General features: G+C 66.0%; 1 protein-coding gene across 1 annotated transcript; it reads left to right on the top strand.

The window, feature by feature from the left end:
* Positions 1–4,036: 4,036 nt before the first annotated feature.
* On the top strand, positions 4,037–8,041 carry PPP1R1B (protein phosphatase 1 regulatory inhibitor subunit 1B). Its single transcript, XM_054396900.1, has 8 exons — positions 4,037–4,117; positions 5,089–5,149; positions 5,666–5,688; positions 6,194–6,266; positions 6,441–6,569; positions 7,097–7,165; positions 7,706–7,861; positions 7,953–8,041. The coding sequence occupies exons 1-8, from the start codon at positions 4,037–4,039 to the stop codon at positions 8,039–8,041; spliced, it is 681 nt and encodes a 226-aa protein (XP_054252875.1).
* The last annotated feature ends 4,480 nt before the right edge of the window (positions 8,042–12,521 follow it).

The raw sequence follows: 12,521 nt of genomic DNA, 5'->3' as shown, positions 1-12,521 counted from the left end.
TCCCCGGGAAGGGGGCAGAGAGGGAATGGGGCTGGGCTGGGCACGTGCTACAGGTGGGTAAACTGAGGCAGGGCTGGCACTGAGGCCCCCCCCCTCCCCCAGCAAGAGGAGATCACCCCCAAAAGGAACTGCTGCAAGCCCTCCCTCTTGGGGCACGCAGGCTGGCACACCCCAGATCCCCACATCCCCGACATTTAATGCCCCCACCCCCAAAAAACCAAGGACTTAACCCCCCTGGTGCAGGCAGATCCTGGCACCAGGCTCCAACTCCAGAATTCCCACCCCGAGCGCCCAGGAGGGTGCCCAACCTAGGGGTTGTTGTCCTAGGACCCCCCAGTATCCCCACGCTGGGGCCCGGCCCTGGGGCTTGGCACGGGCTGGTGGCGAGCGGCTGCCAACCGGGATGGCTCCAGCCGCGGCTCAGCTCCGGCCGCCCTGTGCCAAAGCCCTTGAGCCTGTGCCCAGGCCTGTGCTCACTGCGCGGCTGTGCCAGCGCCGGGGTGGCCGTGCCAGCTCAGCCATGCCAGCCCAGCCATGCCAGCGCCGGGCACCGCCGCACCAGCCACGCCGGGATGACATCTGCCGGCAGCGTGCCGCAGCTGTGATGGGCACGGCCGAGCTGGCAAGGGCACTGGGGGGCACTGGAGGGCAGCGGGGCTCACCAGGGGTCTCGAGGGCCATGCCCAGCGCAGGAGGGCGTGGGGGCACAGCACTCTGCTGGGGTGAGGGATGGGACACCCTCCCCCCCCCTCCCTTCCATCCAGGGACGTTTTCCCTCCTTGTACCTGGATGGGCTCCCCCCTAAAATCGTGGTGGGGTTATGAGGTTGCACCCCCCCCTTTTCCTGCCTCACTGCACTGAGAAGGTGCCGCCCTATGCCCCCCAGGCCCTACCCAGCCAGTCTGGGCAGCAAGATGTCACTGCGGGGGTCACGAAGCCCCATTTTGAGAGGGGGTCGCCCCCCCAGCTCCTCCTTCCCCTCTGCAAAGCCTCATAAGGGTTTCCCAGCAGGGAAGGGGTTAAAGCCCCCGGGTCCCCCCCCTCCCACCTGCCTGCCGCCCCCACGGGCTCCCACGCGCGTTCCCACTCCTGGCACCTCCTCCTCGCCCGGGGGTGGCACCGGCCGCCCCCACTACAGCTCCGTCGGGCGGGCTGCACCCACGGTGGGTCCTGGGGTGCTGTGGGGAATACTTGGGGTGCACAGTCCTGGAGAGAAGGGTTGGAGGGGACACGGTCTGGAGGGGGATCCCCAGAGTGAGGACGCTGGAGATAGGGGGGAGAGGGGGAGATTGGCACCCCCTGACCCCCGCCCGACCCTGCCCGAGCCCCTCCCACCCCATGGCCCCGCCCCCTCCATCGCACAGGTCCCGCCCCCACCTCCGCGAAACTCACCTTTGGACCGGGCAAGCAATGTCCCGGGGTCCTCCTGTCCCCACGATGCTCGGGTCCCGCCATGCCCTGTCCCCATGTCCCCCTGTCCCCATGACATCATGTCCCCCCCTCCTCGCTCCGTCCCCGGTGTCCTCCTGTCCCCACGATGCTCCGGTCCCGCCGTGCACTGTCCCCCTATCCTCCTGTCCCCGGTGTCCTTCTGTCCCCACCCTGCTCCATCCCCGATGTCCTCCTGTCCCCAGGGTGCTCCACCCTCACGGTGCCTTGTCCCCACGGCACCCTGTCCTCACCATGTCCTGTCCCCATGGGCACCTTGTCCCCATGATGCCCTGTGCCCACAGTGCGCCATCCCCATGATGCCCCTTCTGCTCCGGTGCCCACATCCCCCTGCCCCTTCGACACAAGGTCCCAAGGTCCCTTGCTGTGCCCAGCCCTGTGCCCGCCTCGTCGCTCTGAAGTCGGGTAAAGGCTCCTGCTCCTCGCCGGTGCCCACTGGCGGGGGCTGAGGTGCCCGGCGCTGCTTCCCTGTACCCGCTGCTATTTTTACCCTCTCTGCAGGAGGATTCGTTGCCGCGCTGAGCTGCAGCCCCCGCCGCATGGCACGGGGATGGGCACGCCATGGCACGGCACGGGATGGCACCGAACAAGCGCCCATGATTCTGCCCCCTGCCTGCAGCAGAGCATCCGGGGCGCCCACGGTGCCAGGCTGGGGCTGACCTGGCGAGGAGCGCGGCCCCTGCGTGTGGCACCTGTGCCGTGTGGCACGGAGGGGGCTCAGGCACGGTGCTGGATGCCAGGCCCGGTGCCGTACCCCCCTGTGCTGAGCTGCAGGTGCCATCCACGGGCACAGGCTGCGTGGGTGCGGGCGTGGGCGGCGCGTGCTGATCCCGGGGGGCTGCGGGCGCTGCCGCAGAGCGGAGAGAGGAGGGGGGCCCGGCCACCCCCTCACACGGTGCCTTCACGGGTGGGAGGAACGGGAACGGCAGCGGGAAGGAGCCCGGGAACCTGTTGCCATAACGACTCCAGACCCACACCAGGATGGGGATGGTGCTCAAGGCCTGGCGTGGGGACCCCTGGCACCAATCCAGCCCGGGCATAGGGTGGCCAAAGGTCCCCTCGATGTGTCCCTTGGCCTTGCAGTCCCCTCCACAGAAACAGGGGCTCTCTGGTGGTGCCCATCTCTGGGCTGTCCCCATCAGTGTGGGCATTGCCACACACTATGGTGGGGCTGTGCTGTGCCATAGGGTCAGGCTTGGCCACCCAGAGCCCAGTTTTGCCACACGGTTCTGTGCTTTGCCACGCTGTGCCACGTTTTGCCACCCAGCACCTGGCTTTGCCACAGTGTGTTTTGCCACCCAGAACCTGGCTTTGCCACCCAGACCCGTGCTATGCCATGCTTTGCCACCCAGAGCCGAGCAGTGCCGTGCTGTGCCGTGCTTTGCCGGGCGGGCGGGAGGCTGGTCCATGGCACGGTGCCACCCGGGTAAATATTTTGCTGGAGCGGTGGCTGCTGGCCCGCGGCCACCCGCAGCCGTTGGAGCACCGGGAGATCCGGGGGCCGGAGCCAGCTCCCGGCTCCCCCTTCCTCGTCCCTCCTCAGAGGTGGCTTCCTCAGCGTCAATGCCAGCGCCACCGCCCTGTCCCCTGACCGCGACACCCTGCCAGGGCATGGGTGACAGCGCTCTGCCTGTCGGTGACCCCTCTGTCCCCCCTCGCACGGGGGCTGTGTCCCCTTGGCAGGACCAGGAGAGGTGCCCTGGATGCCCAAGTCCCTCCTGGAAGGGCCATGGCAGAGCCTGGCACGTGTGGCACAGGGCACCGATACTGAGCAGTGCCCAGGCTGACGGCGGTGCCCCTGGGAGCTGAGCCCCAACTTTCCCGGTGGGAATCCTTGGGTTTGGTGGAATTTTCCACCAGAAAAACCACCGAGAACCGGGATTAGAGCCGGAGCGGAGCCAGGGCAGCCGGACGCAGCCGCGGGCAGGGCACACACACCCCCCCCCAGAACAACCCTGGCACCCTCAGGAGCTGTGGCTGGTGGCAGAGCCCTGGCACACGGGTGCTGGGACCTATTGGAGGTCCCATATCCCCTTGGATGTCCCCTGAGGATTCCTGTCCCGTGTGGCATGGAGCAGTGGGAAGGGTGAGAGCCGCTGTGCCCACCCCAACCTGCAGCTCCGCGGGGAGCTGAGGCACAGGGGACAGGGACTCAGGCTGGGGAGGGGACGACGACTTCTTGCCAGCCCTGTCCCATCCCAACCGGGGGACACTGCTCCGTGGCAAGGAATGGGTTAAGGGGGGTGGTGTGTCCCCACCGCCACCACCTCAGGAGCTCCCCAAGGGCTCAACCCTCCCCCCCACCCCCAACACTGCCCGGGTTTGTGGGGGGAAGGTTGTTGGGGGGGGTGGGATGAATAATTCAGCGCCTGGTAGGAGACGTGTCCTCCCTCCCTCTCCTTCCTCCTCCTCCTCCTCCTCCTCACCGGCTCTTGCCTTCTCCACCTCCCCGCCGCTCTCAGTTCTCGTCGTACCGAGCCCCCGGGTGTTACCGGTGGCACCGGTAGCATCGGAGCGGACCCTCCCCACACCCCTACCCCCCCATCCCATCGCCGGTAGCCCCCCTCGGCGACGCGCGGTCGAGACCATGGACCCCAAGGACCGTAAGAAGATCCAGTTCTCGGTGCCGGCACCCCCCAGTCAGCTGGACCCCCGCGCTGTCGAGATGGTGAGAGGGGACGTTAAGAGGACAGGGTCACACCGAAGTTGGGGGGTCCCCACGTTGCCCCAAGGTCACCGGCAGCTCCTCGGGATGACGCGGGACCCCTCTCCGGTGTGACCGAGAGGGATGGAGGGGAACAGGAGAACCTCAAGGGACAGGGATAGAGTAGGACAGGAGAGATGGGACTGGGAGGGACGGGACAAGGAGGATCGGAGGGAACAGAAGGGACGGGAGGGAACAGAGGGGACGGGAGGGACGGGATGGGACGGGATAAGGGGAATCGGAACTGACAGAGGGGACAGAAGGGACGGGATGGGACCTGGAGAGTGGGACAAGGGAGATCGGAGCGTGAACAGGAGGGATGGGATGGGACAGACGGGATGGGACAAGGGAGATTGGAAGGGAACAGAAAGGACAAGACGGGACAGGGAGAGCAGGACAAGGAGAACTGGAGGGGACAGCATGGGACAGGAGGGACAGAGGGGACAGGAGGGCTGACCTGGGACCGGGAGAGGAGGGCAAGGGGGATAGTAGGGGACAGAGTGGACAAGGAGTGGGAGGGACAGAGGGAACAGGACTGGATGGGGGACTTAGGGTGGGACAGGGTCCCACAGAGGGAGAGTTGTGCAGGGGGACAGAGGGGACAGGATGAGGACAGGAATGGGATAGGAGGGAAGGGATGGGACAGAGAGGACAGGACGTGTTGTGCCACCCCCAGCCGGTTGTCCCCAGCCCGAGGGGACATCCCCAACACACACTGGACCCTGAGTCCCTGCGGAGGGGCTGGGCAGGAGCTGGGGTTGTGATGTGGCCAGGAGGGACCAGGGACATTGTGGGCACCCCGGGATGGGGCCGTGGCTGCTCCGTGGGGTACTGCACCCTTCAGTGACAGTCTCGCTGGTGGCATCCTCCCCACACGTGCATGGGGCAGGGGACAGGGGGGTGTCCCCAGCCGGTGACACCCCCCTATGCCCCAGATCCGGCGGCGGAGGCCCACACCGGCCATGCTCTTCCAGCTCTCCGAACACTCCTCCCCAGGTGAGCAGAGTGTGGGGCAGGGGACGTGGGGCTGGAATGGACATGGGGGCAGGGGACATGTCCAGGGATGGGAGATGGTGGCACGGATAAGACAGGGTGGCAGGGAGGGAACATGGAGGCAGAGATGGGATGTGGTGGCATGGATGGGATGCATTGGCATGGATGGGATATATTGGCATGGATGGGATATGTTAGCACGCAAGGTAGGGGGTGGCAGGGAGGGGACAGAATGTTGTACGTGTGGGACGTCCACGATGTGAGTTGGTGGGAAGGATGGGACGTGGTGGCAGGGTGGGATGGGATGGTCCTGAGCATGGGCTCAGGAACAGGATGTGTTGGCAGAGGGTGTCACACACGGGATGGAGTGGCAGGGACAGGACGTGGTGGCAGGTCCCTGGTGGGCAGGGTAGCCCCCTGGAGCGGGGGTCCGGAGGTGGGCAGGTGCCTTCCTGAGTCCGTTGGGTGCCACCAGCTCCCATCCCTCTCACCCCTCTCTCCCCGGTGCTGCCGACCCAGAGGATGAGAATCTGCCCTACCAGGTGAGTTGGCACCGGGACCCCCAGGACAGCCCCAGCCCCATTCCCCCATTCCACAGCTCCCCGGGCACCAGGAGGTTATGGGTGCCCAGCCCAGGTGCCCGCTGCCCCGTCCCAGCCTGTCCCTGGTGGCTTATCAGCTCCCTGCCCGGCACAGGACACAGCGACACGGAGCAATGCCAGGCTGTGGGGCTTGGCTGTGGTACAAACCACCTCGTGAGCAGCACGGGGACACCACCGCGGGGTCCCCAAGGCCACGTTTCCATGCTAGGGCCCCCCCATCACAGTGTCCCCAGCGCCAGGTCCCCATGGCAGAGTCCTTGTCCCAGGGAGGGGCTTGGGGGTGCCAGCCTTGGGTCGCCATCGCAGGACCCCATCCTCATCCCGGACTCTCCACCATCACCACATCCCCATGGGGTACCAGACTGCCTCGGGGCCACAGTGACCTCCTGGTGTGGGGGGACACCAGGACCCTGTCCCCAACGGTGTGTCCCCCCTCCCTCCTCAGCGCTCCGGCGAGGGCTGCCTGCTCAAACCAAAGAGGACCAACCCGTGTGCCTACACCCCGCCCTCGCTCAAAGGTCTGCACGGGGAAACTGAGGCACGGGGGCTGGCTGGGGTGGGTTGGGGACGCTGGGGGACGCTGGGGGACACTGGACCCTCACACCTCTCCTGGTTCTGCGTGGCACCATGGGATGGGGGCTCCCAGTGCTCCCAGTACCCAGAGTGGGACGCTGATGCGGGTGCCCCCCCAGCGGTGCAGCGCATCGTCCAGTCCCACCTGGAGAGTGGTCTGTCCGGGGGTGACAGCTCCGACGGCGAGGCTGAAGACGGGGACAACGAGCTGGCCCGTGGCTGTGACCCCGACAGCGCCCTCGAGTCTGGTGAGGGGAGAACAGGGCTGCCAGAGCCTGGGGGGGATATGGCGTGGGGCTGGCATTGCTCAAGGGACACGGGGACAGGAATGCTGGAGCCTGGAGGAGGAGGGGGCCATGGGGCTGGTGCTGTCAGAGTCCAGGGGACATGGGGACAAGGCTGCTGCATCACGGGGGACACGGGGACAAAGCTGTCAGAGCTGTGGGGATGTGAGGATGGAGCCCAGGGGCGCACGGATGGGCGCCACTGTCCCCCACAGCCCTTGGGGACAAGGGTAGGTGCCCGGGGTGGAGGGCACAGGCTGGCTGCTGGAGGTGCTGCCTGTATCCGCTGCCCACTTGTCCTGGGCTGAGCAGGGCCCACGGGGACCACCACGTCCCTGCACTGGGCAGCGTCACCGTCCCCCACCGGGGCCGGGCTGACGCCAGCCGGACCCCCAGCCGCTTGGCTGACGTGGCAGCTGCCGGCTCCGGCGGTGCCCTGGTGCCACGCGTGCCATCTTCTGCCCCTGGCTCATCGCTGCCCAACCGAGAAGCCCCAGGGAGCCAGGCCAGAGCCGAGAGGAGCTACTTCCCTGCTGGTCCCAAGGCACACAAGAGGAAAGGTAATGGGATGGGGACAGCCAGAGGGACGGTGAGGCGACAGGGATGGCGAGGGGATGGGGACAGCCAGGGGATGGGGATGGTGAGGGGCTTGGACTCCAAGATCTCCAGAGGGCCCTTCCAAGCCCTCCTATTCTGTGATCCTGTGGGATGGGAACAGCAAAGGCACAGGGATGGCAAGGGGATGGGGGACAGCAAGGGCACATGGCACACACCTGCTGCAACAGGGATACAGCAGCAGCCCTTGCCCAGGGCTGTGAGGTAGATGCCCGGCATGGGGACCATGAAAGCACAGGGACAGCGTGGGGGACACAGCTGCCCACCCACCCGCTGCATGGATGCTGGCTGGGTGGCCAAGCTTGGGGTTCTGTCCCATCCACGCTGCAGCAGGGACACCCTGGAGCTCGGAGGTCCCCTAGGGCCACCAGCTTCGCAGTTTGGAGGTCCCTGGGGGCCACTAGCCTCGTAGCTTGGGGGTCCCTGGGGGCCACCAGCCTTGTAGCTTGTTCATCCCTGGGGGCCACCGGCCTCGCTGCCCGCAGGAGGGCAGAAGGTGTCCTTCGCCGGTGGCATAGAGGAGCGCGGGGAGGACCTGAAGTCGCTGATGGTGTCCGAGATCCCCGAGGATCCCGAGGGACTGGAGGAGGAGGAGGAGGAGGAAGAGGCAGGACGGGAGCAGGAGGACGATGGCACCGGGGGTACGTGGGGCGTCACACCCCCTCCTGTCCATCCCTGGTGGCTCTGCTGCCAGCGTCCCCGGTGCCAGAGCCGCCACCTTTCCGTCCCCAGAGCGGAGACACGTCGGCTTCGCGGAGGTGCCCTCGCGTCCCATCGGCACCGAGCGCCACTCGCCCACCTTCCCACTGGGCACCAGTTAGCTGGCACCGGGCACCAGGCACCGGCCACCCCTCGGCTGCAACAGCTTCGCCTGTGCCCCCTCCTCAACCCAGCTGCCCCCCTCGCCCGCTGCCTGCCCTGCCTGCGCTTCGTGTGCCGTGCCGTGCCATGCTGTGCCACGCCGTGCCGGGCCCCTCGCACGGCCACAGCTGCCCCCCCGCCATGCTTTGGTGTCAGGGGTCCCCGTAGGGCAGGAGCCAGGGCTGGACCCCTGGGGTGCTGGTGGGACCTGGGACCCCAACCCTGGCTCTTGCCCCCACCCCCCCAGTTCGAGCAGAGCCCCCCGCTCGCAATAAACGGCTGTACAGAGAGGCTGGAGGATGTCTGGGGGGGCTGCGGCCATGGGGGGGTTGGAGGGGGGGATGTGACAGCCTGTGCACGCGGGGCAGGGGACTGAGGGGGAGGTCTGGGCACCTAGGTGGGGGGACAGAAGGGAGCTGTGGAGCAGGGCTATAGGATCAGAGCCAGGCGCCACCAGGGAGCCCTCCTGCCATGGGGAACAGCCCCTCCCAGCCCCACTGACCCCACCTATAGTGGTCAATGGTCCCTCCCAGCCCCACTGACCCCACCTATAGTGGTCAATGGTCCCTCCCAGCCCCACTGACCCCCCCCTATAGTGGTCAATGGTCCCTCCGAGCCCCACTGACCCCACCTATAGTGTTCAATGGTCCCTCCCAGCCCCACTGACCCCACCTATAGTGGTCAATGGTCCCTCACAGCCCCACTGAGTCCCCCCTATAGTGTTCAATGGTCCCTCCCAGCCCCACTGACCGTCCGTCCCTCTGTCCTCCCCCCCGCTGGCTAATGGTCTCTCCCACTCCCCATTGCCCCGCCCATTCCCCACCCCCCTGCCGCGCCGCTCGTCGCCGGCGCAGCCTCGCTCTGGGGTTTCCCTTCCGGGGTCAGCGGGGCCGGAAGCGGCGATTCTGGGGGTGTGCTTCCGGCAGCGACCGGCACCGGGCGGAGCAGGTACCACGGGAGGGCCCGGGACAGGGCGGTGGGGCTCGGGGCCGGCGGTTCTGGGCCGTACGCGGGCAGCGGAGCCCGGTGGGGCCTCGGTGCTCGCCCCGGGCTCGGGACGGCGACTTCCCGGGGGACTGTCCATGGGTTCAGTCCCCAGGCACTGGGGTCTGGTGGTCAGTCCCGGGAATGCCTTTTACCGGGGCCCGGTGTTCAGTCCCGGCAGGGCCCGTTACCGGCTCCCCGCAGGCTCTTGGCCCCAAGGAGTTCCCCCGAGGACACCTTCCCCGGCGCAGCCCTGCTGGACCCCGAGGCGGACGGGGATCCCTGTCCTGCTCTCTGCCCGCCGGGCTCACCGGCGGGGACCGGGCCACCGGCTCTTACCGGGCGACGGCTCCGGAGCCCTCCCAGCACCGGACCCAGAGCCCGGGGGCGGGAGCGGCAGCTGAGCCTGGTCGCGTCCTCCTTGAAGCCACCTCTGCGCTGGCCCCATGTGGGGCACCGGCCGTCGGGAGGGGCTTAACCGGGGGGGCCTGCGAGCAAAGAACGAGGCGCGGGGAGGAGCTCACGACGGCGGCGGTGCGGGCGATGGGAAGCTCTGCCCGGTCTGGTCACACGAATCAAGGCAGGAATCGGTCATGGCTCTTCTGCTCTGGGTCTGGGGTCTCTGCAAAGACCTCCCCCCAGCGTTGTGCCTGTCCTGTGAGGGTCCCTTTGCCCGGTGTGTGAGGGAGGCCGAGTGTGGCTCACAGCATGGGGAGGCTGGTGGCCACCCCTGCCCTCTGCTAGCCCTTGGGGACCCTCCTCTGGCTATGGTGAAGCTGAGGAGAAGCCTCACTTGGTCCTGAGCGTTTAACGTCCTGCTCCATGCCGTGAAACGCATCAGAGGTTGTGTGGGACCAGGTGGGATGTGGCTGAGGCTTCCCCATCATGGCACAGGGGCACCAAGCATGGCACAAGGGCACCAGACACTGCCAGCAGGGTCCTGCAGCAGCTCCTGGGGTCAGGAAGCCTCCCAAGTGTCCATGCCAGGCTGTGCCCCTTGCGTTGGAGGGGCTGGCACCCACTGAGGGCACCCTGAAGGGGAGCAGGTTGCTTCAGGTGGGTCTCAAGTCTCAGCTGGTGCCAACTGGGGGTTGCCACCCAAAGCTTTTGGAAATGAGTGTGATGGTGATGAGGAGGGGGTGTGTGTGTGTGGGGGGGGGACACACAGGATGCTGTTGGGGGGGCCTGCAGGATGCTGTGGGGTTCCATAGAGCTCCCAGAGGTTGTTGCAGCAGCAACAGAGTGGCCTGGGGAAGTGCTAGCCAAGTGCTGCCTGCTGCCAGGACACAGCTGAGCACCCACCCATGGCACACCGGGCACCAAGGGGTTGCCACACCAGGAGCCCACAGGGGTGGGGGCAAAGGGGCAGAAGCTCTGGGGAGCTCACTTGGCACAGGGCTCTCTGAGGTCCCTGTGGTGCTGCCAAGGGGACAGGATCCCCAGAGGCCTCTGTGCCCACACCTTGTGCCCACTGAGGTGCTGAAGACAGGCACTGGTGGGTCCTGGCCCTCTCCAAGCGTAGGCATGGGGCTGAGTTAGCCCTGCAACGGGCTTCAGGGAAGCAGGGGGAGCTCAGCATGGAGCTCCACACCCTGCCTGTACTGCTGGCTCCTGGCAGCATCAGGAGGTGCTCAGAAGTGGCCTTGGCCTTGCAGGGTCCCATCCACAATCTTGATGAGACCTGTCCAGGGTTTGCTGAAGGTCTTGAGTCACCTCCTGGCTCTTTTGGTCACCTCCTGGCCCTTGTGGGGGTTCAGTGTCTCATTTCCCTCCCCCTTTTCTCACTCTAAAGGCTCCTCTCGGTGCCAGGGAGCTGGGCACTGTGTCAGCACCTGGTGGTGTTGGGTTGGTGTCCCTCAAAGGCTCTGTCCCCTCCTTTGCTGGTGCAGGGCTGGGTGCAGCAGGCTGCAGCTCTCAGGAGGGGTGACAGGAGGATGAGCTGTCCAAGCCATCATGTGAGCTGAGAAGAAGACACCTTAATGGGAAGTGAGGGAGGAAAGGAGAAGCCATGTCACGAGCTAGAGAGGCTGCTGCCTGCTGGAAGCCAGCTCATTAGCAAGCAAATGAGTGCTAATGAGGGCCTTATGATTGGGAACCTGAGAGCTGAAAGGGGGGACAAGGAGGAGGGGGTGACACCAGAGCTTTGCAGGCTGGGGGTGGCCCTCAGCACAGGTCCTGGGGCTGTTCTGGTGCTGGATTGTTGGTGGTTGGAGCAGCCCTGGATGGGTGTCAGGGCTTGGTGCTGTCTGCTCCATGTCTGCAGCCTGCTGGGATTCCTGAGCTGAAAGCCAAGGGTGGCATCACCTCTCTGTCACCTCTCCTCTCCATCATCTGGGAGATTTCCCACTGAAGCCATCCCAAAGCTTTCCTCGCAGTCTCAAGCTCCTCCTTTAGCTCTGAACCAGGGGTTCCCCTCTGCCCTGCCCTGCTGAGGCCACATCTGGAGCACTGGGTCCAGTTCTGGGCTCCCCCAGTCCAGGAGGGACAGGGAACTGCTGGAGGCTGAGGATGATGAAGGGAGTGGAAGGTCTGTCTGAGGAGGAAAGGCTGAGAGCCCTGGGGCTGTTGAGCCTGCAGAAGAGCAGCCCCAGAGGGGATCTTCTGGCAAGGAGTGGGGGGAGAAGAAGGTGCCAGGCTCTGCTCAGTGGCAGGACAAGGGGCAGTGGGCACAAACTGGAAGCCAGGAGGCTCCATGTGAACAGGAGGAGAAAGTTGTTTGGTGTGAGGGTGCTGGAGGCCTGGAGCAGGCTGCCCAGAGAGGTTGTGGAGAGCTTCCAACCCCCCCTGGGCATTGTGCCCCTGGGCAAGCTGCTGTGGGGGCTGGAGTGGGTGATCTCCAGAGGTCCCTTCCATTCTGTGATTTCAGTTGCCCCTTTGGGCTGTGTAACTGTCCCCTGGGATGTCCCTTTGGGCAGTGGGTGGCACTCAGACGTGCCCAGGCTGTGGTGGTGGCTGGCAGAGGCAGGCTGGCAGCACAGCCCTGTGCGGGGCGGGGGCTGTGGGGGCTGCTGAATGAATGATGCTGAGTGATCAATAATTGATCTGTCTCCCAACCCCTGCTCCCTCTGCTCTCAGCCTTCTGCTGCCTCAGGGAGCAGTCCCAGGCAAAGGCCATCACGGAATGGTAATGGTTGGAAGGGACCTCTGGAGATCATCCAGCCCAAGGGAAGGTCACTCAGGAGCACAGCCAGGTGGGGTTGGAATGCTCTCCAGACAAGGAGACTCCAGCACCTCCCAGGGCAGCCTGCTCCAGGCTCCAGCTGCCTTCAGGTCAAGAAGTTCCTCCTCATGTTCAGATGGAGCTTCTCCTGTGCCACTTTGTGCCCACTGCCCCTTGGCCTGGCACTGGGCACCACTGACAACAGCCTGGCCCCATCCTCCTGCCAGCCACCCTTGAGGTATTGATCAGCACTGATCAGATCCCCTCTCAGGCTGCTCTTTAGGCTCAGCAGCCTA

The sequence above is a fragment of the Indicator indicator genome, chromosome 39 (assembly GCF_027791375.1).
Source record: "Indicator indicator isolate 239-I01 chromosome 39, UM_Iind_1.1, whole genome shotgun sequence".
Lineage (NCBI taxonomy): Eukaryota > Metazoa > Chordata > Aves > Piciformes > Indicatoridae > Indicator > Indicator indicator.
Note: the sequence above shows the minus strand (reverse complement) of the source record. Positions and strands in the feature narration are given on the sequence as shown.